Source organism: Euphorbia lathyris, chromosome 2, assembly GCF_963576675.1.
Source record: "Euphorbia lathyris chromosome 2, ddEupLath1.1, whole genome shotgun sequence".
In the NCBI taxonomy this organism is placed as follows: domain Eukaryota; kingdom Viridiplantae; phylum Streptophyta; class Magnoliopsida; order Malpighiales; family Euphorbiaceae; genus Euphorbia; species Euphorbia lathyris.
Window position 1 is genome coordinate 3,824,702 of NC_088911.1, and position 25,289 is coordinate 3,849,990.

At 35.9% G+C, this 25,289-nt stretch overlaps 1 protein-coding gene across 1 annotated transcript in view; it reads right to left on the minus strand.

Moving 5' to 3' along the window:
• Positions 1 to 5,195: 5,195 nt before the first annotated feature.
• LOC136216621 (uncharacterized) overlaps positions 5,196 to 25,289 on the minus strand; it is a 39,092-nt gene continuing 18,998 nt past the window's right edge. The window contains exons 8-10 of the mRNA XM_066003176.1: positions 11,165 to 11,764; positions 5,825 to 6,394; positions 5,196 to 5,288 (exon numbers count right to left, since the gene is read on the minus strand). Coding sequence (XP_065859248.1) covers positions 5,196 to 5,288; positions 5,825 to 6,394; positions 11,165 to 11,764 — 1,263 coding nt within the window. The remainder of the gene's footprint in view (positions 5,289 to 5,824; positions 6,395 to 11,164; positions 11,765 to 25,289) is intronic.

A 25,289-nucleotide genomic window follows, 5' to 3' on the forward strand; every position in this document is an offset into this window, starting at 1 on the left:
CGGTGGCGTACTCCATATTTTTTCATAAGCGTTTCAAAACTCTTGTTTATAAAATGAGTACCGCCATCACTAATGATAACTCTTGGACAACCAAATCTACAGAATATATCGTCAAGAAAATTAACGACAACTTTAGAATCGTTCGTCGGGGTTGCAATTGCTTCAACCCACTTCGAAACATAATCGACGGCAACTAATATGTAAGTTTTTCCATTGGAAGGGGGAAAAGGTCCCATGAAATCTATTCCCCACATATCAAAGACTTCAACTTCTAATATGGTTGTGAGGGGCATCTCATCTTTCCTTCCTAGATTTCCTGTTCTTTGGCACTTATCACAACGAGTAATAAATGAACGGACGTCCTTAAACATCGTAGGCCAAAAGAAACCGCTTTCAAATATTCTAGCAGCTGTCTTGTTAACTCCATTATGTCCTCCATAAGAACTAGAATGGCATTCCGACATTATGGATTCGTATTCATTTTCACCAACGCATCTCCTAATTATCCCGTCACCACAAGTCTTGAACAAAAAGGGATCTTTCCAAAAATATTGTTTAATATCGAAGAAAAATTTCTTCTTTTGTTGGAAATCTAATCCTTCCGGAACAATATTGGCTGCAAGATAATTAGCAATATCTGCATACCATGGTGACATGGCACTTTTTATTTGATAGAGGTGTTCATCAGGGAAATCATCTCGTATACCGGTAGTTTCACCTATAGGACCGTTTTCATCTTCAAGTCTCGATAGATGATCGGCGACAAGGTTTTCAACTCCCTTTTTGTCTTTTATTTCTATATCAAATTCTTGCAACAATAAAACCCATCTAATTAGACGTGGTTTTGCATCCTTCTTAGAAAATAAATATCTTAATGCTGCATGATCAGTATAAATAATAACTTTTGAACCTAATAAATATGACCTAAACTTGTCACATGCAAAAACTACGGCTAACATTTCTTCTCAGTTGTGGTGTAGTTTAGTTGTGCACTAGACAGTGTGTGACTTGCATAGTAAATGACATGAAGTTTCTTATCTTTCCTTTGACCTAAAACACATCTGACAGCTAAATCACTTGCATCACACATAATTTCAAATGGTAGATCCCAATCGGGTTTAGCAATAACAGGTGCACTGACTAAAGCTGTTTTCAATGTTTCGAACGCTTTAACGCATTCTTCATTAAAATCAAAGGTTGAATCTTTCATGAGTAAATTAGTAAGTGGTTTGGAAATTAATTTTTTTTTTAATAAATCTTCTGTAAAAACCAGCATGTCCTAAGAATGATCTTACTCCCTTAACAGTAGTTGGAGGGGGTAATTTCTCTATTACTGAGATTTTTGCTCTATCTACTTCTAATCCTTTTTCAGATATTTTATGACCTAAAACAATTCCTTCGTCAACCATGAAATGACATTTTTCCCAGTTTAATACCAAATTTGTTTCTTCACACCTAGACAAAACTTTATCCAAATTTTCTAGGCACGAATCAAAAGAATCTCCATAAACTGAAAAATCGTCCATAAAAACTTCCATGATATCTTCAATGAAATCATTAAAAATTGCAGTCATACAACGTTGAAATGTTGCAGGTGCGTTACATAGACCAAAGGGCATTCTTCTATATGCAAATGTTCCGTAAGGAATGTGAAATTACAGACTTAGTCCAACAGTTTCCAGATTTATTCCAAAGCTTTAGATTAGATCTATTCTATCGTTTTGGGTCCCCGAACTACCAAAATTGGATCATAGTCTATAACGGAGATCCCTAAAACGACGTTTTATTTTTAAAACATTATTTAGAAATATTTTCAAAAACTTATAATTACAACGTTTTTTTTATTCCCGAACTACCTTTGAATCGGATCACGGTTCGTATTGGGATATTAAAACGAGGTTTTTATTTCAAAACAAAACCGTACGTTTATTTAACACGTGACGAAAATTAAATAAATACGGAATAATAAATAAAACGTGATAAATAAAAGACTAAATAAATAAAAAACTATAACATAAAAAATAAATAAAGAAAAATAAATAAAATAAAACGAGTCTAGTCCTCGGATAATACCTTAAGATCGGTATCTGACAGTCGAAGTCGTTTGATTCCACGAGTTATGATTTTCCGGCGTTTTTTGTGTTTTCGATAAAATATTCAACTTTGGAAATTTTGGATTTTTTTGGGAAAAAAATATTTTTTCCAAAAAATTAACTTTCTCTCTCTAAAAATGTCTAGAGTGAGAAAACTCCAAAAATCCTCCCCCATTTAAATGCATGGGGATCCGTGCCTTATATAGGCACGGATCCCGGAGACTTTGGGCGACGCTCGATTAAGATTGGGCGTCGCCCAATGCAGGTTGGGCGAACGCCCAACCTAGTTGGGCGGACGCCCAACTTATGTTGGGTGAACGCCCAACATTAGTTGGGCGAACGCCCAACCTGGTTGGGCGCACGCCCAACTTTCGTTGGGCGCGCGCCCAACAGGCGTTGGGCGTTCGCCCAACGCGGGTTGGGCTTTCGCCCAACGTCGTTGGGCGTTCGCCCAACGGCCGTCGGGCGCTCGCCCCACCTACGCTGGGCGTTTGCCCCACGTCGTTGGGCGCTCACCCAACGGCCGTCGGGCGCGCGCGCCCAGCGGACGTCAAGCGTGCGCCCCGCGCCGCCGGGCACGCGTCCAACTATCGTCGGCTGCCGCTAGGCGTTCGCACCACGTCGCTGAGCACTCGCGAGTCGTCCACTCGACGACCGCGACTCCCACTAACTTCTTCCCTTTTTATTATATATTTTTGTTTTAAAACTTCCGGAACCAACCGCTTCGACCGTCTTGTTACAGGTTTTCGTCACAGGTCCTCCGACTCGGTGTCTACAGTTGCCCCTACTTTCCTATTTTGACAGTATAAAATAATGATAACATATAAAATTCCCATCATTGCATTGATGGGGATAAGCTCTAATTTCCTAATTTTTGCACTCTAATTTTCCTAATTTGGTCCATCTCCGAACACATATAAATATAAACAAGAAATTGAATTAATACATATTTCTCTAAATTACGTTAGTATTCCTTTAAAAAAAAAGAAAAAATTGCACACAATACGCTTACATTAAAAAAGAAAAAAAAATCCCCACCAGTTCCGGATTTGATTCGAACTCATGACCTCCCTAATCATAAGTAAACTCCCAATCACTAGGCTAAGAGCTTCCTATTTAAAGAATATATTATAATGTTTTGTTAAAAAATTTGCAAAAAATACTCCTAAGGTGCACGTTATTCACGTCTATTAATTTGGTTCTAGTTTGTTATTAAATGACAAAATGACGTATACGTAAAGTGTAGATCGCACGATTTATAATTGAGAAAACAGTTTGATGAATTATTTCTCAAATTAATTAAACTTGTAAATAAATTTGCTCTTTACTGTCAATATGTAAAATTGTATCATTTTAAACGTCAGAGATAAAATTGCTTTTGACTGTCAATGTTAGAAATATCTTTGCAGTTTATTTTTTAAAATGTTAAGTTACTTGTATTTACATTATATCCAATCTTTAAACTCTCTAAGTTTTGACAAAAATAACTGTCCAATCTTTTTATCCATAAATTTTATATAAAATGACAAGTTTACCCTTCTATTACTAATTAATTTTAGGAAAAAGTACAAAAATAAACCATGTGGTTTAAACCATTTTCAAACATAAACTATGTGGTTTAAAAGTTAATAAACAAGTATCTTGTGGTTTATTCTATTAGCAACGGTGTTAAAAAAAATAAAATGATAGCTTACGTCAAAGGGCAAAGATTTATTTTGGTTCTTATATTTATTTATTTTATAAACTAACTCATTATTATCTAATTATCATTAACAAACCCCAAAACAAGAACCAAAATTCAAACTCATCATTTTCTCTTCCTCTCACATCTCTCTTCTTTCTCACATTTCTCACATCTCTATGTTCTTTCTCTCTCTTTCACTCTCACTCTAAATTAGAGGTAACAAAAGTATACACGACCCGATTATACGACACGCAGTTTTAGTGTTTGGGTTTAGCCTAGTAGGTAATGTGTCATTTTTGGGTTGACACGAAACTGACACGTAAATCTTTGGGTTGGGTTAGAGTTGACATGTGAACCCGAAAACGACACGAATATTGAAAATTATTGTTACATTCTCTCGTGTTTTTAAGTCACTTTATTAATAAAGATGGTAAAATTATAATTATTACTTGTAAATATTAATTCGAAGCTCCTAAATTGTTATAAACACATTATATGACCCTCTAACATGATATTAATGAACTTTTCAACGGTTAGTGTTAATATACGTGTAAAATCGACCATCTAACCAACCAATCATATATTCGTCGTGGTTTACAAATTCCACAATTTAAAGAAATTATGATAAAAAGGGAGGGTAAATTACACCCATGGCCACTAAACTTTACTCATTTTCACATTATGGCCACTGAACTTCATTTCTTCCGGGTATGGCCACTGAACTTTGCACTTTTTAACACCGGTGACCACTCAATTTTAACTAACTTCTCAAAATGACCTTTAACGATCGTTAACGACTTCAAAATGAAAATATTAAAAAATTAAAGTTGTTCAGAACGATATTTACCATGAAACCACATTTTTTATTTTCGAAAATCACATTTTTTGGATCTTTCTCTCTCTAAAAATTCACTTTCTCTCTCCTAACCAAACAACACCCAAATGACCTCAAAACGAAAATTTTCAAGAATTAAAGTTCCTTAGAATATCATTAACTCTTTGGATTTTTTATTTTTAGCCGTAAACGGTCGTTTTGAGACGTTAAGTGGCCACCGGTGTTAAAAAGTGTAAAGTTCAGTTGTCATACCAGGAAGAAATGAAGTTCAGTAGCCATAATGTGAAAATGGGTAAAATTCAGTGCCCATGAGTGTAATTTACCCTAAAAAGGGACAAAACATATAATTGTACTTTTTTTTAAAGATATAACATATAATTGTACTTAAAAACATAATCGCGTCCTGAGAAAATATTCTAAATATTCGTTTTTAAAAAATATAGCATTGACGAGATTCATATATAAAGAAAACGGTACAAGCTATTTAATTGATGAGAAATTTAAAGATAAAGACATGGTCCAATTTTGTGTTTCTTCGACTATTTGTTTAAAGTAAATGAAAAAAACTACGATTAATGTTTTCTTATGATTCTTCTTTGGAAGCATCCTCTTCATGGGTGTCCGCATCCTCTCCATACCATTTTTTCAACTCTTCTTCCGAATCTTCTTTTTCAACCTTCATTGCATCAGATCTCAGAAAGTCATATGTTTTTTTGGACGATTATCTGATTGCCTAAAGTCACCGCTATTCGTCCTTGAATGAAGATATGTAAGATCAAAAATATGAGGGAGATGATAGCTCGGGACTCCAATAGGAACGGACTATCCAATAATATATAACAAAAAAACACAAATTAAAATTTTATTTCAATTCAAGGAGGGATCCAATTGACAGTTCAATATAAATTTAGGACCTAACTAATGATTTTAAACGGTTAAAAATCTAATTGACTTTTAAGGTATAAATAAAGTATCTAATTGATGATTTTAGAAAGTTAAAATCCTAATTAATTTTTTAAATATGTTAGGAATCTAATTATATTTTAATCCTTTAAAATTTTATTTTTACAACACTTATTAATTTTCAATATTTTTATGAAACAACTGGTTTTTCCTAATAGAAAAATGAATCGAAACTAAATAATCACGGAGTTTTACTAGATGAAAATAAATAAAGACGTTTAAATATTGGAATACCAAATTGGAACTCACCTGATTAGGAAACACGAAATTGGAAGTCATCTGATCAGGAACCACAAAATTATCCCAATTCGTTGCAATCGAATCCAAACAGTAAGACAAGCTATTCTCAGACATATTTAGCATCAAATTGTTCATAATTTGATCTTGTTTCAAGATTTTCATCTTCTTATCAGCATTTCCAATTTTATAATCCAATCGAGCAGCAACTAATTTTAATTGATCTACTGAAAAATTATTCAGACAAACATCCCAGGACGGATACTTAACTTCACAGATCTTCTTCCTCAAATTTAAAATTTCCTTTCCAACCTTTTTGTTCTTCTCCCAGAAATAATCACAAACAGTATAAGGAGGTCTTAACTTCACAGATTTACTCATCTTGTACTTGTTGATGAGAAATCTGACATGATTTGGATTTTCTGGCCACACTGAATCTACCATGATAGGTTGATCTGTGAATTTCGGTCCATACATTATCAACAAAGCTTCAACATCACATAGAATCGATAACTCATTAACTTTCTTGACTAAGTTTTTCTTTCTCTTCTCTATCAATTTCAATTTGGTACTGTGAACCATCTAGAAATATTCAAAATAAAATAAATTAATCAATTATGAACAGAAAAAGAGTTTCAAAATTATGGAAAAATACATACCTTAGTTGCTGTATGATTTCAATGGAGTTTTATTAATTTTATGGTGTAAATCAAAGTTTTCTGGGCTTAGTTTATATAGGAAAACATATGCAATATATATTCCATAATTACATTCATGGAAATAAGCTCTAATTTCCTAAATTTTCGACTCTAAATTAATTTGGAGAGAAATTAAAAAAACAGAATAGGTAATTAATCAATTATGGTATAGTTCCTATTCCATTTTGCTTGTTCAGACTAGCTATATTTTAAAATGTTTAATTTATTTTCTTAATTTATAATGTTGTCTTTAATTTTTGGCTTAATACATACCCAGCCCTCTAAAGTTATCCATTTTATTAATTTAACCCCCTCAACTTAAGGGACATCCTTTTAACCCCCTAAACTCCAAAAAAACGCTACTTTTAACCCCATATCGTCCGACGTGGCATTGACCTAGTCAACGTTTGTGTCTCAAACACAGGAGGCGCGTGGGAGGATTTTGTTCTTGCCTCCAACGGGAAAAAAAATGCATACAGCCCCCTAAAGTTGTCCATTTTGTTCATTTAACCCCCTCACCTCACGGGACAACCCTTTAACCCCCTAAACTCCAAAAAAATCCTAGTTCCAACTCAAGTACGGGTATTGGAGATAAAGAAGATTTAATTGGTGTCTTTCTAATTTTTAATTGGTGCTTTTTTTGGTCTCAATCCACGTTGGAATTGTAAAAAATGTTTTAACTTTGTATGAATTATGACCACAGTGTATATAGATACAGTGGAAGGCAATACAAAGGAAGAGTTAAAATCTGATTTGACATGAAGTATAGAATACAGTGGAAGAGAAGTGATGAATAAATGATATTTATAGCAATTTTTCAATATTAAGGACTTTCAAAAGAAGAAAGTAGGAAAGAAAAGAGCAAATCAAGTTTATTTCATCATATTAAAAAAAAGTAGTCATTACACAATATAATGCATACAAGAAAGGTAGCTATTACACAAGATAATGCATAGACAATATAAGAACAACAGCAAAAAAGAAAGGTAGCCATTACACAATATAATGCATACAAGAAAGGTAGCCCTTGCTCGCCGAGCACATATGCTCTTGCTCGCCGAGTAGAAGTCCTAATTGAAGTTATACACACGGACAATATTATATCTCGGCAGTCTAAAATATGGGGTTAAAAGTAGCGTTTTTTTGGAGTTTAGGGGGTTAAAGGGTTGTCCCGTGAGGTGAGGGGGTTAAATGAACAAAATGGACAACTTTAGGGGGCTGGGTAATTCGGGATACACACGTGTCACGCGCGTGATACACACGGACAATATTATATCTCGGCAGTCTAAAATATGAGGTTAAAAGTAGCGTTTTTTTGGAGTTTAGGGGGTTAAAAGGATGTCCCTTAAGTTGAGGGGGTTAAATGAATAAAATGGACAACTTTAAGGGGCTGAGTATGTATTAAGCCTTAATTTTTCTGAAGCCACAAAATCTTAAAGATTCTCTTTATACAACAAGGAGAAAAGGAAAGAATATTGAGGTTAAACATCAATTTGGTGCTCTTTAAAAAATTTATTACTGAAATGGTACTGGTTAGGAAATATTTTCTTCAAATGGACTGTTTTTTTATACCTTAATTAAGGTTGTGTTTAGCAAATAGGTGTTAGCTGATTGCTGATTATATTAGTTGTTAGCTTTTTGGTTAGCTAATTTGACTAACTGATTGTGTAAATTTGTTTGGTAAAACTTAGCTGATTGTTAATAGTTGTTTGTGTAAAATGATAAATAAGAACACGGTAAACTCTTTATTTGGGGTTAGAGGGTGGTAAATAGGAGCAAAAATGTCATTCAAAATATATGGAGTAATAAGCTAATTTAGAAAGTTCATAAAATGAGCTTTTTCAAAATTAGTTTTTTTGGATCCAATAAGCTCTTTCAAACATCTCTCTACCAAACACCATTATTAGAGGTTTGACTAGTCAAAACCTATAAAACGGCTCAAATCTCTAATTTTGCCCAAAAAGTTTTTTTTACCAAACAAGGCCTAAGTAAAATTATGAAGAAAAAGCAAATGGACTCTACTGTTTATAGTATCCCTTAATTTGATGCTGCAGAATCCCACGGATTCCTGCAACTATTGAAGCCACTGTCCAACTCTCTTCCCTTGGAAAGGGAGAATAAAATTATTATTCTTTTTGTAAGAATAATAAGAAAATATAAAAGAATTATATTTAATTTTTTTTCTAAGTATAAATACTAATATAAAAAAAAATTATAGTAATAATAATATTTATTAGGATAAGGGTCAAATTTGATCTCGATATTTTTGGTAAAGTACAAATTACACGTATAAAATAGTCTAAATTTAACCTAACATTTACAAGCAATATCAATTTTAGCCTTGTATTATCGAAATTTAAAAAAAAAAACTGGTTTAATTGTTATTTAACTGTCACATCAGACTTTTCAAATATCAATTATGAAGATATTTAAATAAAAAAAATCTATTAAAATACTAATAATTAAGTCTGTCACATATGTATACGAAATTTTTTGAACAAGTTTGACATGAAAACAAATATATATTCGAATTTTTTGAACAAATTTGATTTCACAATTTTTTGTACGCATGCACATGTAAAATTGATTTACTAACTTCACAAAAAAAAAAAAAAAACAGAACCCTTATTTTGAAAGTGTTAAACCACGTGAACTATTTTGTAAATCAGCCAAACACAACTAAAATTTAAAACTAATAGATTATATAATTAAAATTGAATTATAAATTATATCATATTATCTTATTATATTTACGTGTTAATAATATTAATAACAATAATTAAGGATATAAATGGGACAGGTTTAACCTTATCAAAAATTTAACTCTAATGTTTCAAAATTTTGGTAGCTCAAGACTAAAATTAAACTTGTTTGGAAACGTTAGGTTAAATTTGAACTATTTTATATGTTAAATCAAATCTGTACTTCATCGAAAACATTAGAATCAAATTTGACTCTTATCCCAATAAATATTGTTATTACTAGAATTTTTATTTGATATTAGTATTTATACTTAATTGAAAAAAAATCATACGTAATTCTTTTATATCTTTTATTTATTTTTATTAAAAGAAATTCTCAAGTAATAATTGTTTTTAAATAAGGCATTACATCCATTTAGATATCAAACCTAAAAGTTTAAAGTCAATCAAAATCATCAATCAGGTCCTTGAATAAAGCAAAAATCATCAATTGAATTCTCATTTTAGTCCAAAATCAGAAACTGTAACTATTTTATATAAGCTGTAATAATCTTTGTGTTGGTTCAAAATGAGTTTGGGGAAGAGAGTCTGAAACTGTTCAACAGAATGATTTTCGATCAATTGGAGATTTTTGTTTAGAATGTGACTCAATTGTTGATTTTTGGTTAGTTCAGGGATCTGATTGATGATTTTGATAGTTTAAAATCCTAATTGATTTTGAAATCTTAGTTTAGAAAGCTAAATGGATACTATATTCATGCAAATTCTTTTTGAGTTTAATTATACTTTTTGTCTTTCAAGAAATGTTTAACTTTGTGCTTAATTGCTGATTTTTACTCACTTTAGGGAGCTCATTGCTGATTTTACCTTTTTTTTTTTTACTTACTGTTTGATGTTTGCTTTGTTACGGTTTGCTGTTTGCTATGAGAAAAAACTGATTTCCAAAAAATAGGGATTATCTGCTTTTGTAAAAAGCTAATTTTCATCTGTAAAATACAAACATGAGTATGGAAATGAGTAACCAAACACCCTCTTAGTTTAGGGACGTCGCTATTGATTTTGATAGTTTGGGTTTCTAATTGACTTGAGCGTTTGGTCTAGGGACCAAATAAATATTATGCCTAATTTAAATTAATTAAATATATCGAAATGCTTCTCATAAAAATATATATAAACTGGCCCTTGTTCTTAGGTACATTTACAAGCTTGAAAAAATACTATTTTTTTCGCCATAAGCTATATAAATTTAGTTTTTACATATAAACTGGCCCTTCTTCTAGGTACATTTACGAATAATGCTTCCTTATGCTTCTTCCTCTGAAGTATCTCTTCCTCAGTATATGCATCCTCTCCAAGCCATTCTTCTAAGTCTTCCTTTTCAACCACCGTTGCACCAAATCTCAGAAAGTCATGTGTGTTTCTTGGGTGACTATCTGATTATCTCAGAAAGTCATGTGTATTTTTTGGGCAATTATCTGATTGCCACGAGCCACTGATATTCATTGTTGAATGAAGATATGTAGAATCAAGAACATGAGGGAGATGATAGCTTCTAACTCCAATAGGAATAGTCTACCCAATAATATATAATAAAAAAAAACACAAATTAAATTTTTATTTTAATTCAATGAGGGATCCAATTGAGAGTGCAATATAAATTTAGGACCTAATTGATTATTTTAGAAGGTTAAAAATCTAATTGACTTTTAAGGTATAAATTAAACATATAATTGATGATTTTAGAAAGTTAAAATCCTAATTAATTTTTAAAATATATTAGGAATAATCTAATTATATTTTAATCCTTTAAATTTTATTTTAATTTCAGTATTTTATGAAACAACTAGTTTTTCCTAATAGAAAATCGAACCGAAACTAATTTAATCATGGAGCTCTAATAATTAAAAATAAATAAAGACATTTAAACATTAAAATACCAAATTGGAACTCACTTGATTAGGAAACACGAAATTGGAAGTCACATGATTAGGAACCACAAAATTATCCCAATTTGTTGCAATCGAATCCAAACAGTAAGACAAGCTATTCCTAGACATATTTTGCATCAAATTGTTCATAATTTGATCTTGTTTCAAGATTTTCATCTTCTTATCAGCATCTTCAATTTTATAATCCAATCGAGCAGCAACTAATTTTAATTGATCTACTGAAAAATTATTGAGACAACCATCCCAGGACGGATACTTAACTTCACAGATTTTTTTCCTTAGATTTGAAATTTCCTTTCCAAGCGCTCTATTCTTCTCCGAGAAATAATCACCAACAGTATAACGGGGTCTTAGCTTCACAGATCTACTCATCTTGTACTTGTTGATACGAAATCTGACATGATTTGAATTTTCTGGCCACACTGAATCTAACATGATTGGTTGATTTATGAATTTCGGTCCATATGTTATCAACAAAGCTTCAACATCACATAGAATAGACAATTCAGTAACTTTCTTGACCAAGTTTTTCTTTCTTGTCTGATAAGATAGGATTCGAAAACTCTCTTTCTCTATCAATTTCATTTTGTTACTATGATCCATCTACAAAAATTCAAAATAAAGATCGATTAAGTGATTATAAATAGAAGAAGAGTTTCAAAATTATAGAAAAATACATGATCTGCTGTATAATTTCGAAATAGATATCGATTAATTGATTATGAACAGAAGAAGAGTTTTGAAATTATCGTACCTTAGGTGTATGTCTTCAATGGAGTTTTGTTCTTGCTTATGTTGTAAATCAAAGGTTTATAGGGTTTGTTTATAAAGGAAAGCATATGAAATTTCCATAATTGCATTCATGGAAATAAGCTCTAATTATCCTAATTTTTCGGACTTTAATTTTCTTGATTTGGTAGATCTGCTAACAGAGTGAAATTTAAAAGTTTAAAAGTTTGTAAATTGGGCGCCTAAATTAGCTTAGCTTTAAAGTGATAATGTTCCACTACATAGACTTAAGGAGTTAAATAATGTCAATTTAGAAGGGATAAGGTATAAAATTATCCCTAACATTTGTAGCTAGGAGTAATTTTATCCTTAACGTATAAAATGATGCAATTTTATCCATAATGTTGGTAGTGAAAATCAGTTTTACCCCTAACGTAGACAAGTTGAGTCAATTTGAGAAATTATATATCAAACTGTCTTCTCAGCTATGAGTCTTTTATCATATACACTTCATATGTGTGTCATTTTATCACTAATTAGTAAGATCACAAACATATGATTACACGTGAAAAAAATGAAAAAGTATACTGTATTTTATATGAGTTTGACACAAAAAAATCAAATATTTCACCAAATTTAAAAATATGAAATCGTTTTTTTTATAACCAACAGATATGCAATTGATGTAGAATAAAGAATAAAATATCTATAATTGACTCAATTTGTTCATTTTATGGATAAAATTGCACAATTTTAAACATTAATAGTAAAATTGCTCAGGACTATAAAATTTGAGGGTGTTGTTACACCTTATCCTCGTTTAGAATGACTAAAAAGACACTTTATAAATTCAATGGGCAATCAACTTTTTGGAGGAAGTTCAGAAACCCTTAATAATGGAATACTAATGTTTACAAAATTTAATTTTTTAACATCAAAACCATTCAATTTTACATTTTAATTTCTAACCGAAAAAGAACATGTGGATACTAAGTCAGATTTTTTCTTGCTTCAGCAGAGTGGCTGGACCATTTTGAAAATTATCAGCTCAAATCATGTATGCCGGGTTACTCGGATCATCTTCCACTTACTCTTAATCTGGAAAGGGAGAGTAGTAGAAGCAAAGTCAACAGATTCTTCTTTGAGGAAGCGTGGCTCAAGGAGCAGGAGTTTAAGGTATTGGTATCAAGGCACTGGAGAGGGCAGGGTAATAAACCGATGCAAGAGAAACTGAAGGGCTGTGTACAGAAAATGGCAGAATGGGGGAAGGGGTTTAATACGAGGTTCAAAAGTCAGATCAGAAAATGGAGGACCCAAATGGAGAATTTACATGGTAGCAGTAATAGGGAATCTATTGCTTTATATTTCCTTGCCAAGAGAAAACTTAATGACACCCTGGAAGTTGAAGAAAGTTACTAGAGACAGAGGGCTAAGGCTTTTTGGCCGGATGGGGACAGAAACACACAATTCTTTCACGCTAATGTTAAAGCAAGAATACAACAGAATTCTATTGCATCTTTGACTGACGAGTTGGGGGGAGTGGCCGAGGGTCAGGCTGCGATGCTGGGGCTTGCGCATAATTATTTTCAGACCGTCTTTTCTGCTTCGAATGTGATAAGGGGTGAAACGGTTCAGGTAGTTGACACACTCATTGATGCTCCAACTAACGATCTTCTTATTGCTCCATTTGAATTGGAGGAATTCAAACAAGCCCTTTTTTCAATGAGTCCTAATAAATCCCCTGGTCCGGATGGGCTAAACCCTGGCTTCTTTCAAGCATTTTGGGACACATTGGGAGTGGAATTGGGCGCCGCTTGTGCTCAATGGCTTCAGGATGGAGAATTTCCTAATGGGATTAACGACACCACAATTGTCCTTATACCAAAGATTGACAATCCTCAATTGCTTAAGGATTTTCTCTATGCAATGTCATTTATAAGATAATTGTCAAATCCTTAGCTAATCGTCTGAAAAAGATCCTTCCTCAAATTATTGGAGATACTCAATCTGCTTTTGTCCCAGGCAGATCCATAATTGACAATGTTCAGGTGGCCTTTGAGAGTATACATTTCATGAAAAGATTGAATAGAGGGGAGAATGCTCAGGTTGCCCTAAAGATTGATATTAGCAAAGCTTATGATAGAGTTGATTGGGAATTTCTGAAAGAGGTTATGACTCGGATGGGCTTTCACGAAATCTGGATTCGTTGGATGATGTTATGCATTACAATAGTGAAGTATAAAGTTGCAGTGAATGGGGACAATTCTGATTAGATCATCCCAGGAAGGGGTCTAAGACAGGGAGATCCATTGTCACCTTACCTATTTATCCTGTGTGCTGGAGTCTTATCTAAACTAATAAGGAAAGCTGAAAGTGAAGGGCTTATCTCAGGATGTCGGATTTGCAGCAGGGCACCGACAATTACACACCTTTTCTTTGTAGACGACAGCTTCTTATTCTTTGGGGCATCCGTAACTGAGGCTAGAAAGGTGATGGAAATCTTGTCTGAATATGAAGTGGCGTCAGGGCAGGCTATGAATCTGAACAAATCAGGAATTTTTTTCAACTCAAATGCGCAAGAGGGAGTGAGAAACGAGATTAAAACGATTTTGGGGGTGTGTATTCCTCTAGACACGGGACAGTATCTGGGGCTGCCTTCTCTTATTGGACGTTCCAAACGTCGGATTTTCACCTTTCTGGTGGATAGGTTGCGAAAGAAATTTGGTGCGTGGGGCCTTAAATTCCTTTCCCAAGCGGGGAAAGAGGTATTACTAAAGTCTGTGGCTCAGGCCTTGCCAACTTTTTGTATGAGTACGTTCCTTTTATCCTTATCTATCTGTGATGAATTGCAAAAATTAATGAATTCCTTTTGGTGGGGATTGAAACCTGAGGGGAGGAAAAACATTCATTGGTTTGATTAGGGCAAATTATGTATGCCAAAAGATTCAGGTGGGATGGGCTTTAAGGATTTGCATATGTTTAATTTGGCAATGTTAGGTAAGCAGGGTTGGAAATTGCTAAAGTTCCCAAATACTATAGTAAGTAGAATGTTCAAAGCTAAATATTTTCCTAGGAAAGACTTACTTTCGTCTAAATTAGGCAATAATCCTAGTATGGTTTGGAGAATTATATGGGAGGGACTTAGCATACTGAGAAGAGGCATTAGATGGAGGGTGGAGAATGGGAGATCAATTAGAGTTTGGGAGGATGCTTGGGTACCTAATTTAGAGGGCTTTTGCATAAATTCCTTTTTAGTCCTTGGATTGGAAAACTTGACAGTTAAGGTCCTGTTATTGGAGAATGGGAGGGGGTGGGATATGGAGAGATTGATTGGGTGCTTCAGTGAAATAGAAGTGCAAGCCATCAGTGATATTATTTGGCCATACAATGTTGGGGAAGATGTGAGAATCTGGCATTGGTCTAAGGATGGGCACTATAATGTGCACTCAGGCTATCTGGCTGGTATGGGTTTGGGTGATGTTAATAGGGCTCAGGAAGGTTGGAAGAAATTATGGAGGTTGTTGATACCCCCTAAGCTGAAACAGTTTATTTGACGGATTTGTTCGAAATGTATACCAACTAGAGCTCGATTGGCTCAGAGAAGAGTCCCTATTACAACTGAATGCCCTGTTTGTGTGGAGCAGGAGGAGACGGATAACCATTTATTCACTAAGTGTTGTTTTGCAAGTGACATTTGGCGAATCGCAGGCGTTCCTTCTCCGATCGTGGGCAATTCGAATCTGGCAGAATGGCTCTTGCAAGCTTTATGTGGCTCAAACCAGGAGATAATTGTCAGAACATGCTGTGCTTTGAAAGCAATATGGGACCACAGAAACAGAGTTCTTTAGCACATGAGGTGGTGGCTGGCAGATACTAGCTGGGGTACCAGCTTGGAGGCGGTTCATGATTGGACAACATACCAACAACGAGAGCCACCCAGACAACCAGTAGCGGCATCAGGAGTTGAAACAAGGCGTCACCCGGCTTCGAGCAGCAACATTGCATCTGGGGCCCAAGAGAATTCGATCATCAGGTCTATGAGGCAATCGGTTCCGGTTCAGAAATGGAAGCCACCCAACCCAGGTTCTGTTAAATGTAACATCGACGGTGCAATCTTCAAAGAATTAAAGAGCAGCGGCATGGGCGCGGTAATCAGAGACGAAAAGGGTACTTTCTTACTCTGCAGCAGCAGTTTTATTCCAGGTATCAAAGAACCTTGCATTATTGAAGCTCTTGCTATTCGAACAAGTTTGATTTGGCTTGCTAATTTGGGTTATACATCTATTGAGTTCGAGTCTAATGCTAAACTTGTGGTCGATGCTATTCTAGCGGGAAAACAGGATATATCTGAGTTCGGAATGATTATACAGGACTGTCGAATGTTGTTGAGATCCAACCCACATTTTAAATTAGCTTTTATTCCTCGTTTAGCTAACAGTGCAGCTCATCTGGTAGCCAGGCTTACTTGTTCCAATGCTAGCGATTTCTTTTCAACTGTTGTGCCGGAATGGCTTGTGAACACTATTGAAATGGACGCGAGTCCATCATTTATATGATTTCCTATTTTCTGGTAAAAAAAAGTCAGATTTTTTCATGTGGATTAAAATAATAATAACAAATACTTAGTTTGGTGTAACGACTTGGTCGAGTAGGTTGTATTGGGGTAGTAGGCCCGAGAAAGGAACGAGTCTAAAGGATGATGATGTGGGCAGAACTGAACTGAAGCTTAAGAGTGAATGTGCTTATTAGTAAAGTGTGTATTCAATATCATGTAGATATATTTAAAAACCATGAGGTCCAAGGTATTGGATTTCGGCCAAAGCACACAATATTTACATGGTATTGAGTTAGACTGTTACAATTGGTATTAGAGTTAACTCTCCATGTACAATGTATGGTTCGGGACGAACCAGACAGAAGCTGGTAGGCCTGTAACAATCCGATCTAGAGTGGATGTCAATATGTGCAGAAATGAACTGAATCTCACATCGAAAATGGGGAAAGAGTGACTAAAACTTATTAGCAAGAGGCGTATTCAATATATGTAGACGTTTTAAAGTCGTGAGGTCCAAAATATTGAGATTTTGAAGCGGGTTGTTACATTTGGCCTTGCTAAATGTTAGCGTGAGAAATTGAAAATGATAGAGTAAAATTGATTGAATTGAGTTTAATGATATATATTTTATTAAAATATATTATTTTTTAAGTCATGTATTAAATTATAATTTACATGTGTCTACTATCTTTTTTCGGTGATTGTTATTATCAGAATTTGGATAAATTATAGGATAAATTAAATATAAAATTTAATGATTTACATGTTAAGAAATTAAATTTTATGAGATTGGTGTTTTATTTCTTATATTTAGAGGGCTATCCGTGTAATTAACCACAATAATAATAATAATAATACGGATCTGGCTGATTTTTTTTGATGACATAATCAGACAAATGATGGCGGCGCCTCTTCCCTGACCTACATCCATGGCGGCATCGTCTTCTCCGGCTAACGACAACTCGCCGTTTGCCATTGCTCACCTTTTTTATAGGAAATCTTTCGCACAGTACTCAGCTAGTCACTCGACCCCTAGACAAAAAACCTCCTTTGCCGATGCCGTTAGAGGAGGTAGTGGGAACACCTCGATTCCGACTCCATCGCAGCCGCTGATATCCGAGGAGGGGGGCTTCAAGTCTATTTGTATCCCTCAGGATATCTATGAGGAGAGAATTAAGACAGTTCAACACTCGGTTATTGGTTGTGTCACGCTAAATAAAGGAGAACGACCATGGAGGCATGCTGAGCTCAAGCAGAAACTGAATAGAATCTGGAATCGAAACCTCGACTGGCAACTGATATCCCTAGGGAAAGGATTTTATCAAATCATCATGCCAAATGAACATGCCCTGCAATCTATTTGGGGTCTAGGGGCCATTGCTCTGAAACCTGGCATCATTCGATTCTCTCCGTGGACTCCGGGATTCAGACCTGATCTGCACAAGAACACCTCTGCTCAGGTATGGGTTCGTATCTATAACTTGCCTTGGGAATTCTGGGATACCCGAATCATTGCTAGTATAGCAAGGGCGGTGGGAGTCCCAATTCGGTTTGATCAGAATACTGTAAACGGCGAATTTGGTCATTACGCCAGGGTTTTGGTTGATATTGATCTGTCTCCTGAAATTCAATCTGAGCTTCGACTTGACACTAATAATCATAAACCGTGGGTTTATGTTGATTATGAGAACCTTCCGGATGTATGCAGCTCGTGTTCCTCCATTGGTCACACACATGCTCAGTGTCGTCGCAATGGTAATGCTTTAAACCGTCCGAACTCAAAAAACAGTAAGCAGGGGAAATCTAAGGAAGGACTTAAATCTTCCTCGGATGGCTTGGCAAACGAAAAGCAAGCGACGGGTGATTCTCGTGGTACAGAGGTGTCGAATGAAGCTGAAAATAAGATGTCGGATAATCCACTACAGATGGTCCTGCACAATTCCGCTCATAAAGGGAAGGACGTGATGCAAGGGAAAGCTGACGCTAAGGTTTCGATAGAGATTAATGCACTGCAAGCTGGTGGTTCTGAACCAAATTGGACAGAAAACTCAAATGAGGTAAACTTCCTATCTGAATCTACTGAGTGGAATGAACACATGCTTAGATCAAATAATAGAAACAGCAGCTCTGAATTTGTCTACGCTGCTGAAGGAAGTCAATGGATCACCTCCAGAAAAAAATCAAAGGCTAAATCTGTCGACTCCCGTCTAAAGGGAAGGAATCGATTGAATAGCACATATACATGATCTGTTTGTATTGGAACTGTAGAGGGATCCAGAACTCGGGTACCCAAAGGGCGTTAAAGCTCTTATGTAATACCAATCACTCGGATTTTGTCTGTTTATCGAAACCTATGGTGGAATTTGACAGAATTTCTGGTCTTTTTTTGAGATCTCTGGGTCTTCAACTCATTGGCAAGAATGAATGCAATTCTATTTGGGTTTTCTGCAAATTTGGAATCATTAACAGCTGTGACATTCTTAACAACCATGAGCAACACATCACCCTGAGATGCAGACTGGGCTCCCAGAATTTTCAACTTTCCTTTGTCTATGGGAATAACAGGGCTGATAGGCGTCGACTTCTTTGGGACTCAGTTATTGAGATGGGAGATAATGCAAGCAGAGTTGTGATGGGTGACTTTAATGCTGTTAGAGGGGCTCATGAGAAAATTGGCAGACCTCCCTCACTCAGAAGCTGTCGGGAATTCAGAGATTTCATTGGAGCTGCAGGATTGACGGAGGCGGAAAGCACTGGTCTGCAATTTACCTGGTCAAATGGAAGAATGGGTTCTGAACATGTTGAATGTAAGCTAGACAGAGCTCTGGTCAGTGAAGGTTTCTTTGACAGTTGGGACAAAATACTTTGCTCGGTTCTACCTAGGGCTAAATCGGATCATTGTCCAATTCTTCTCTCCTGTTCTAACGGAGCTGCTGCTAGGGGAAGATTTCTATTTTATTCCATGTGGACCACTCATGAATCCCTGCGCAAACTTGTCTCTGATCACTGGTCTTCCTGCACTCTCTCGCTGCCTCCTGCTCAACTGCTCTGCCACAAACTCAAAACTCTTCATCCTAAGATCAAAGCTTGGAATATTGAAGTCTTTGGGGGAGTTGAAAATAACATTGCTGCTGCTTTAAAAAAGTTAGAGGAAGTCCAGGCTATCATCTCTAGTGACGGTCTTAGTGATATTCGTATTGCTCAGGAAGATGAAGCTCAGAGTGATCTTGAGCTGCAACTACTCAGACAAGAGATGCTCCTTAGAGACAAAAGCAGGGAAAAATGGTTAATTGCTGGGGATAGAAACTCTGCCTTCTTCCACCGGTCGGCAAAAATTAAAAAGGTGCACTCCTCGCTTGATAGCCTTCTAATTGACAGCGCTATTGTGAATGACAAAGATGTGATTGTGCAACATGTTGTCAATTACTATGAATCGCTCTTTACTGGCAGCATAAGACAGGTAAACTATGATGCGGTTAATGTTGTCATCCCATGCAATGTAACTGAAGCAGATAATGAGGACCTCACTAGACGTCCCAGTATTTCTGAGATTCATGATGCAGTGTTCAGCATGAATAGAGATAGTTCACCTGGGCCAAATGGTTTTGGAGGGATATTTTACCAACACTACTAGGATATTATGGGTCCCGATGTATGCAAGATGGTGCTCAGCTTCTTTGATACCGGCTACATGCTTCCTGGAATGAACTCGAGCATTATTTCTCTTATTCCGAAGATTGAAGGTGCTAATGAGATTCATCAATTCAGACCAGTCGCAATGGGAAATTTCAATTACAAGATTATCTCTAGAATTTTATCGAGCAGAATTGCGCCGATTGCAGCTAAAATTACATCCGATAATCAGTTTGGATTTATAACTGGCAGAAGCATTCATCAGTGCATCGCTGCGGCTTCTGAGGGAGTCAACTTGCTCAAAAAGAAATGCTTTGGGGGCAACATGACATTGAAAATTGACATCAGGAAGGCCTTTGACACCTTAGACTGGAACTTTTTGTTAGCTGTGCTTGATTCCTTTGGCTTCTCTCTAAGGTTCAGGAACTGGATATTGGAGATTCTTAGATCTTCTAGATTGTCAGTCTCGATTGGAGGTGGTATCAAAGGCTTATTTAGCTGCTCTTGTGGCGTCAGGCAGGGTGACCCTCTCTCCTCCACTCCCTTTGGACTGGCTGAGGATTTCCTGGGTAGATGGATCACCAAACTGTCAGAGGAAGGAAGATTTATCCCTATACGATATACCAAAAATGCGATCTTCCCCTCTGATCTCCTCTATGCTGACGACATGCTGTTATTCTGCAGGGCTTCGCTGAGGAATATGAGATGTATTAAAGAGATATTTGATTTCTATGAAGCAATGTCTGGTCAAGCGATTAATTAACTGGGATAAATCTCAGACGGTATCCCTTCCATTTAATTACCTCGGTGTGCCGCTATTCCAAGGAGCTCCCAGGGCCCGGTATTTACAACCGCTTATTGACAAATATCTCAATCGGTTCAGCCTTTGGAGAGGGCAGTCTCTTTCAATTGCAGGAAGGCTTACACTAATCAAGTCATATTTGACTGGTGCCCTGGTGCACTCATTTATGATATACAAATGGCCCCATGACTTAATTATGAGAATCAACAAGGCTATTCGTAACTTTTTGTGGACTGGGGATAGGGATAAACGAAAGTTTATCACGGTACCATGGAGCAGCTGCTGTATGAATACTGGACATGGTGGTCTTGGTATTAAGGATCTGAAGATGTTTAACTTAGCACTGATTGCTAAGCTCCGTTGGGAGTTAGTGCATGGGCATGGATTCATCATTAACTTGCTTAAAAGCAGATTCATGGAAGCCTCAGGCCTGGCGAAGCGTTTAATTAACAACTCTACAGTCTGGTGCTCATTAAGGGCTATGTATGACACCATCTCGAGAGATACGGTTTGGTGGTTTGGGAAGGGCTCAAGCTTGAATTTTTGGACTGCTCGTTGGATCTCTCCTGCCATCGCGGATCAGCTGAACATCCCGATGAAATTGCAACTTAAAATCTTCAAGCCTCTAAGCAAGTACCGAGATAATGGTAGCTGGATTAATTTAGATTCCCTTCCTGTTCACGTTCAGGAAAATATCAGGCAAGTCGAAAGCTTTGGTGCCGTGGACTGGTGCATTTGGCAACCTTCGAAATCTGGAAATCTCTCGACCAAGGAGGTTTACTGTAATCTGAATCAGGGGGAATCAGTTGACTGGAGTAGGTTGTTGTGGAACTCGTTCATCCCCCCTCGACGAGCTCTCACCTGCTGGTTGTTAATTCATGCTGGACTGGCGGTACAAAGTAAATTACAATCCCGAGGTTTCAATTTGGCGCAATGGTGCGAGCTGTGCAAGGAAAATGAAGAAACATTGGAGCATCTGTTCTTCAACTGCAAAATTTCTGCAACTCTATGGCGGCTTGTCTGTTGTGATAATTCGGTAAGGTGTTCGATTTTCTCCTTAGCGGATTTCTGCAATCAGATCAGAAATGCCCGAATAAGTAAAAGATGCAGAAATCGTTGGCTATTCTCGGCTGATACCTGCGTCTGGCATATATGGTTTATCAGAAACAGAGCAATATTTGAGCAAGACCTCCCTTCAATCCAAATGATTTGCTACAGGCTGCTGAAACTTACTCGGGAATCTGCTGTGTCCGAGGATGCTACTACACGCCCACCGCCTGCTCCTAATATCACAATTGTGCGCTGGATCCCTCCTTTGAGAAACTGGATAAAAATTAACACGGATGGTGCCTCAAACCCCAATGGTCGAGCTGGTGTTGGTGGGATTTTTAGAAACCATCGGGGATTTGTTATTAGTTGCTTTGCGGCTCCTCTGCAGAGTTCGTCGGCTCATATTGCGGAAATGCAGGCCATTATAATGGCGGTCAATGAAGCATCGAGCAGAAACTGGAGGTTGCTATGGATAGAATCGGACTCTAGTTATGCTGTTAATCTCCTCAACAATCTTTCCAGAGATGTCCCTTGGCGAATCAGAAGAGATTGGCAATCCTGTCTGCAAAAGCTCTCAGGTATGTCTTGGAAAGCATCTCACATTTTCAGAGAAGGTAATCAAGCTGCTGATCGGCTAGCAAGCATTGGGCTATTAGCTACTTCGAAGTTGTGGTGGGCATCTGCTCCGCCCCCCTGTCAGAGCTTCGTTTTTGATGATATATTTAATGTAGCTCACGTTCGCTTTAAGTGAACCTTCTTTGTTCTTTATCTCTTTTTCTTTTTCTTTCTCTCCCTATGTATTCTTTCTTCTTTTTATTAATAATACTCGGGTTGCAGGCTGTGCTGGGGGTGCCAGCCTAGTTGGGATATCCGGCCAGCCTGCGCGTCCCAACCTTCAATTAAAAAATAATACGGATCTGGCTGGCCACAAAAGTGAACAGTTTGAATAAACCGACAATTGAAAGAATAGAAATGGTGTTTTGGTCGTTATAGAGAGCACGTAATGTTTATGTTTGGGAACGAAAGACAGCCCCAAGTCGTATCATAAACGAAGCTCGACAGGAATTGGAAAGTTGGCGGAATGCGCAAACTAATCAAAGAGTATCAGTGAGATGTCCAACAGTAGCGAATACATCCTGGCAACGACCACCTGAGAATCAATGGTACTGTAATGTCGATATAGGTCTTCTTACTCAGAAATCATCAGGGGCAATGTGAATATGCAATGCATGGTGCAATTAAGGGGCATTTTGAACCAATTTTAGCTGAGGCTATGGCAATACGTGAAACATTGTCTTGGTTGAAATCAAATCCGCATAGACGAGTTACAATACAAACCGACTGTTTATCAGTTTTAGTAATCACACAACCATCGATGCAATTTTCTTATTTATCTGAAATTATTCATGATTATCTTTCTATTATGCAAGATTTAGATTTTATAGCTATCTCTTTTGTTAGACGTTCAGCGAACTAGGCCGCTCATACACTAGCTAGGGCAGTCAGGACTAAGTCTGTACGTAGTGAGTGGGACAGTCCTTCCGCTTTTCTGCTTGATATTTTTTATTCTGATTTAAGTTGATATAAAATTCTTTAGTTTCAAAAAAAAAAGAAGCACAGAGCCATAATTTATTTTTGTAATTTTTATAAAACAACAAAATCATAAAGATTCTCTATATAAAACAAGAAAAGGAAAAAACAAAGAGAAAAGGAAATATATCATTTATGCAAATCTTTTTTTTTTTTTTTGATAAATACAAATCCTTTTTAAATTTCTTGGTTTAAATTCATCAAAAAAAAAAAATCTTGGCTTAATACATAATCATCACTCTTGAATAGACCTATTCACGGTCCTAGGTAGCTACTCGGCCTATCCAGGTCCATGTCTCTTAAACCGGATTTGGACATGAAAATATTCTTTAGACCTAGCCCCATTAAAACCTGCTTATTTTTTGGACGGATTTGGAAATTACAAAAAAAGCATGGACCGGCTCAGTCCGATCCGCCTATTAATATTAATTAATAAATTTATACATTAATATTTATTTTTAAGCTGCTTAAATTAGTATACATTTCAATTTATCTAAATTCGATCATGTTCTGTCATATAGACTTAAGAAGTTTATCATATCATTTTAAGCAAAGTTTAGAGAAACTAACAATACACTTTATAAGTTGAGGTAAATCGGATTTTTAGGCGAAATTCAGGGGCTCTTAATACATTAAGCCAAATTTTTTTTTTGCTACTATATTATTGTGTTTGAGTTAATTTCATTCGTGGCTCTCTAAGTATTAGGAAATGGAACACTAACGTCACAAAACTTAAAATTTTTAATATCAAAATTATCCGATTTTACATTCAATTTCTCATGTTTTACCTACGTTTTACTATATACAATAAAACCTCTATAAATTAATAATATTGGCACCATGAAATTTTATTAATTTATAGAGATATTAATTTATCGAGTATACAATTAGTGATCTGGCCCAAGTCGGGAACAGAAGAAATTATTGTTTTAAAAAGGTTATTAATTTATCGAGTATTAATTTATGAAGGTTTTACTGTAGTAAAAAAAACAGTGGATAGCACCTTAGTAAAGTTTTTGCAATCTATATATATATATTAAAAGCAGGATACTAAGGTTGCTGATTTGGCAGAATTTTAGAGTTTAAAGCTGATGTGGCATTCTCTCCATTTTTTTTGAGTTTTATTTAGGATTACTGAAACTTTTTCCTCTCTCTTGCTTTCCTAAACTGCTTTCCCCACCACCGACGTGCTTCTCCTCCTCTCTCTTTCTTTCCTGACGTGCTTCTTCTCCTCCTCTCTCTTGCTTCTCTTTATCTGGTATTAACTCTAATAAAACTGTTTCTAAAACTGGTGATAGAAACCACTCCCAAACGTTCTATCTCTTAGGATTTCCTTTTAATCTCTAACAGAGGTAAGTGATTAACGTGCTTTTCTGCATTTGATTAATTCTACTGTTTTGAGTTAGGGTTCGTTAATAAAATGGATCGCAATGCGATTGTGTTCTAAGTTTAGGTTTTTTTTCTGTTCTGGGTTTCGATCCTTTGTTTATATTCTGGAGCTCATGTAGAATTAAATTACAGCTGTTTTGTGCATGGAGCTCTGGTTTTATTTTCCAATAAATGCATAAGTTGGTGACTAACTTGATGGATTAGTTTTTGTGGATGTGTGAATTACAGTGAATTTCTTTGAGGTCATTTGATAAGCAGTGGGTTGATTGTTCAGGTGGAAATAATTCAAAACTATTTATGAGAGAATTGAATAACTTTAATATATCAATTAGCCAAACCCACTATCATAATATATGTAATTACACAGAACAATATCAATC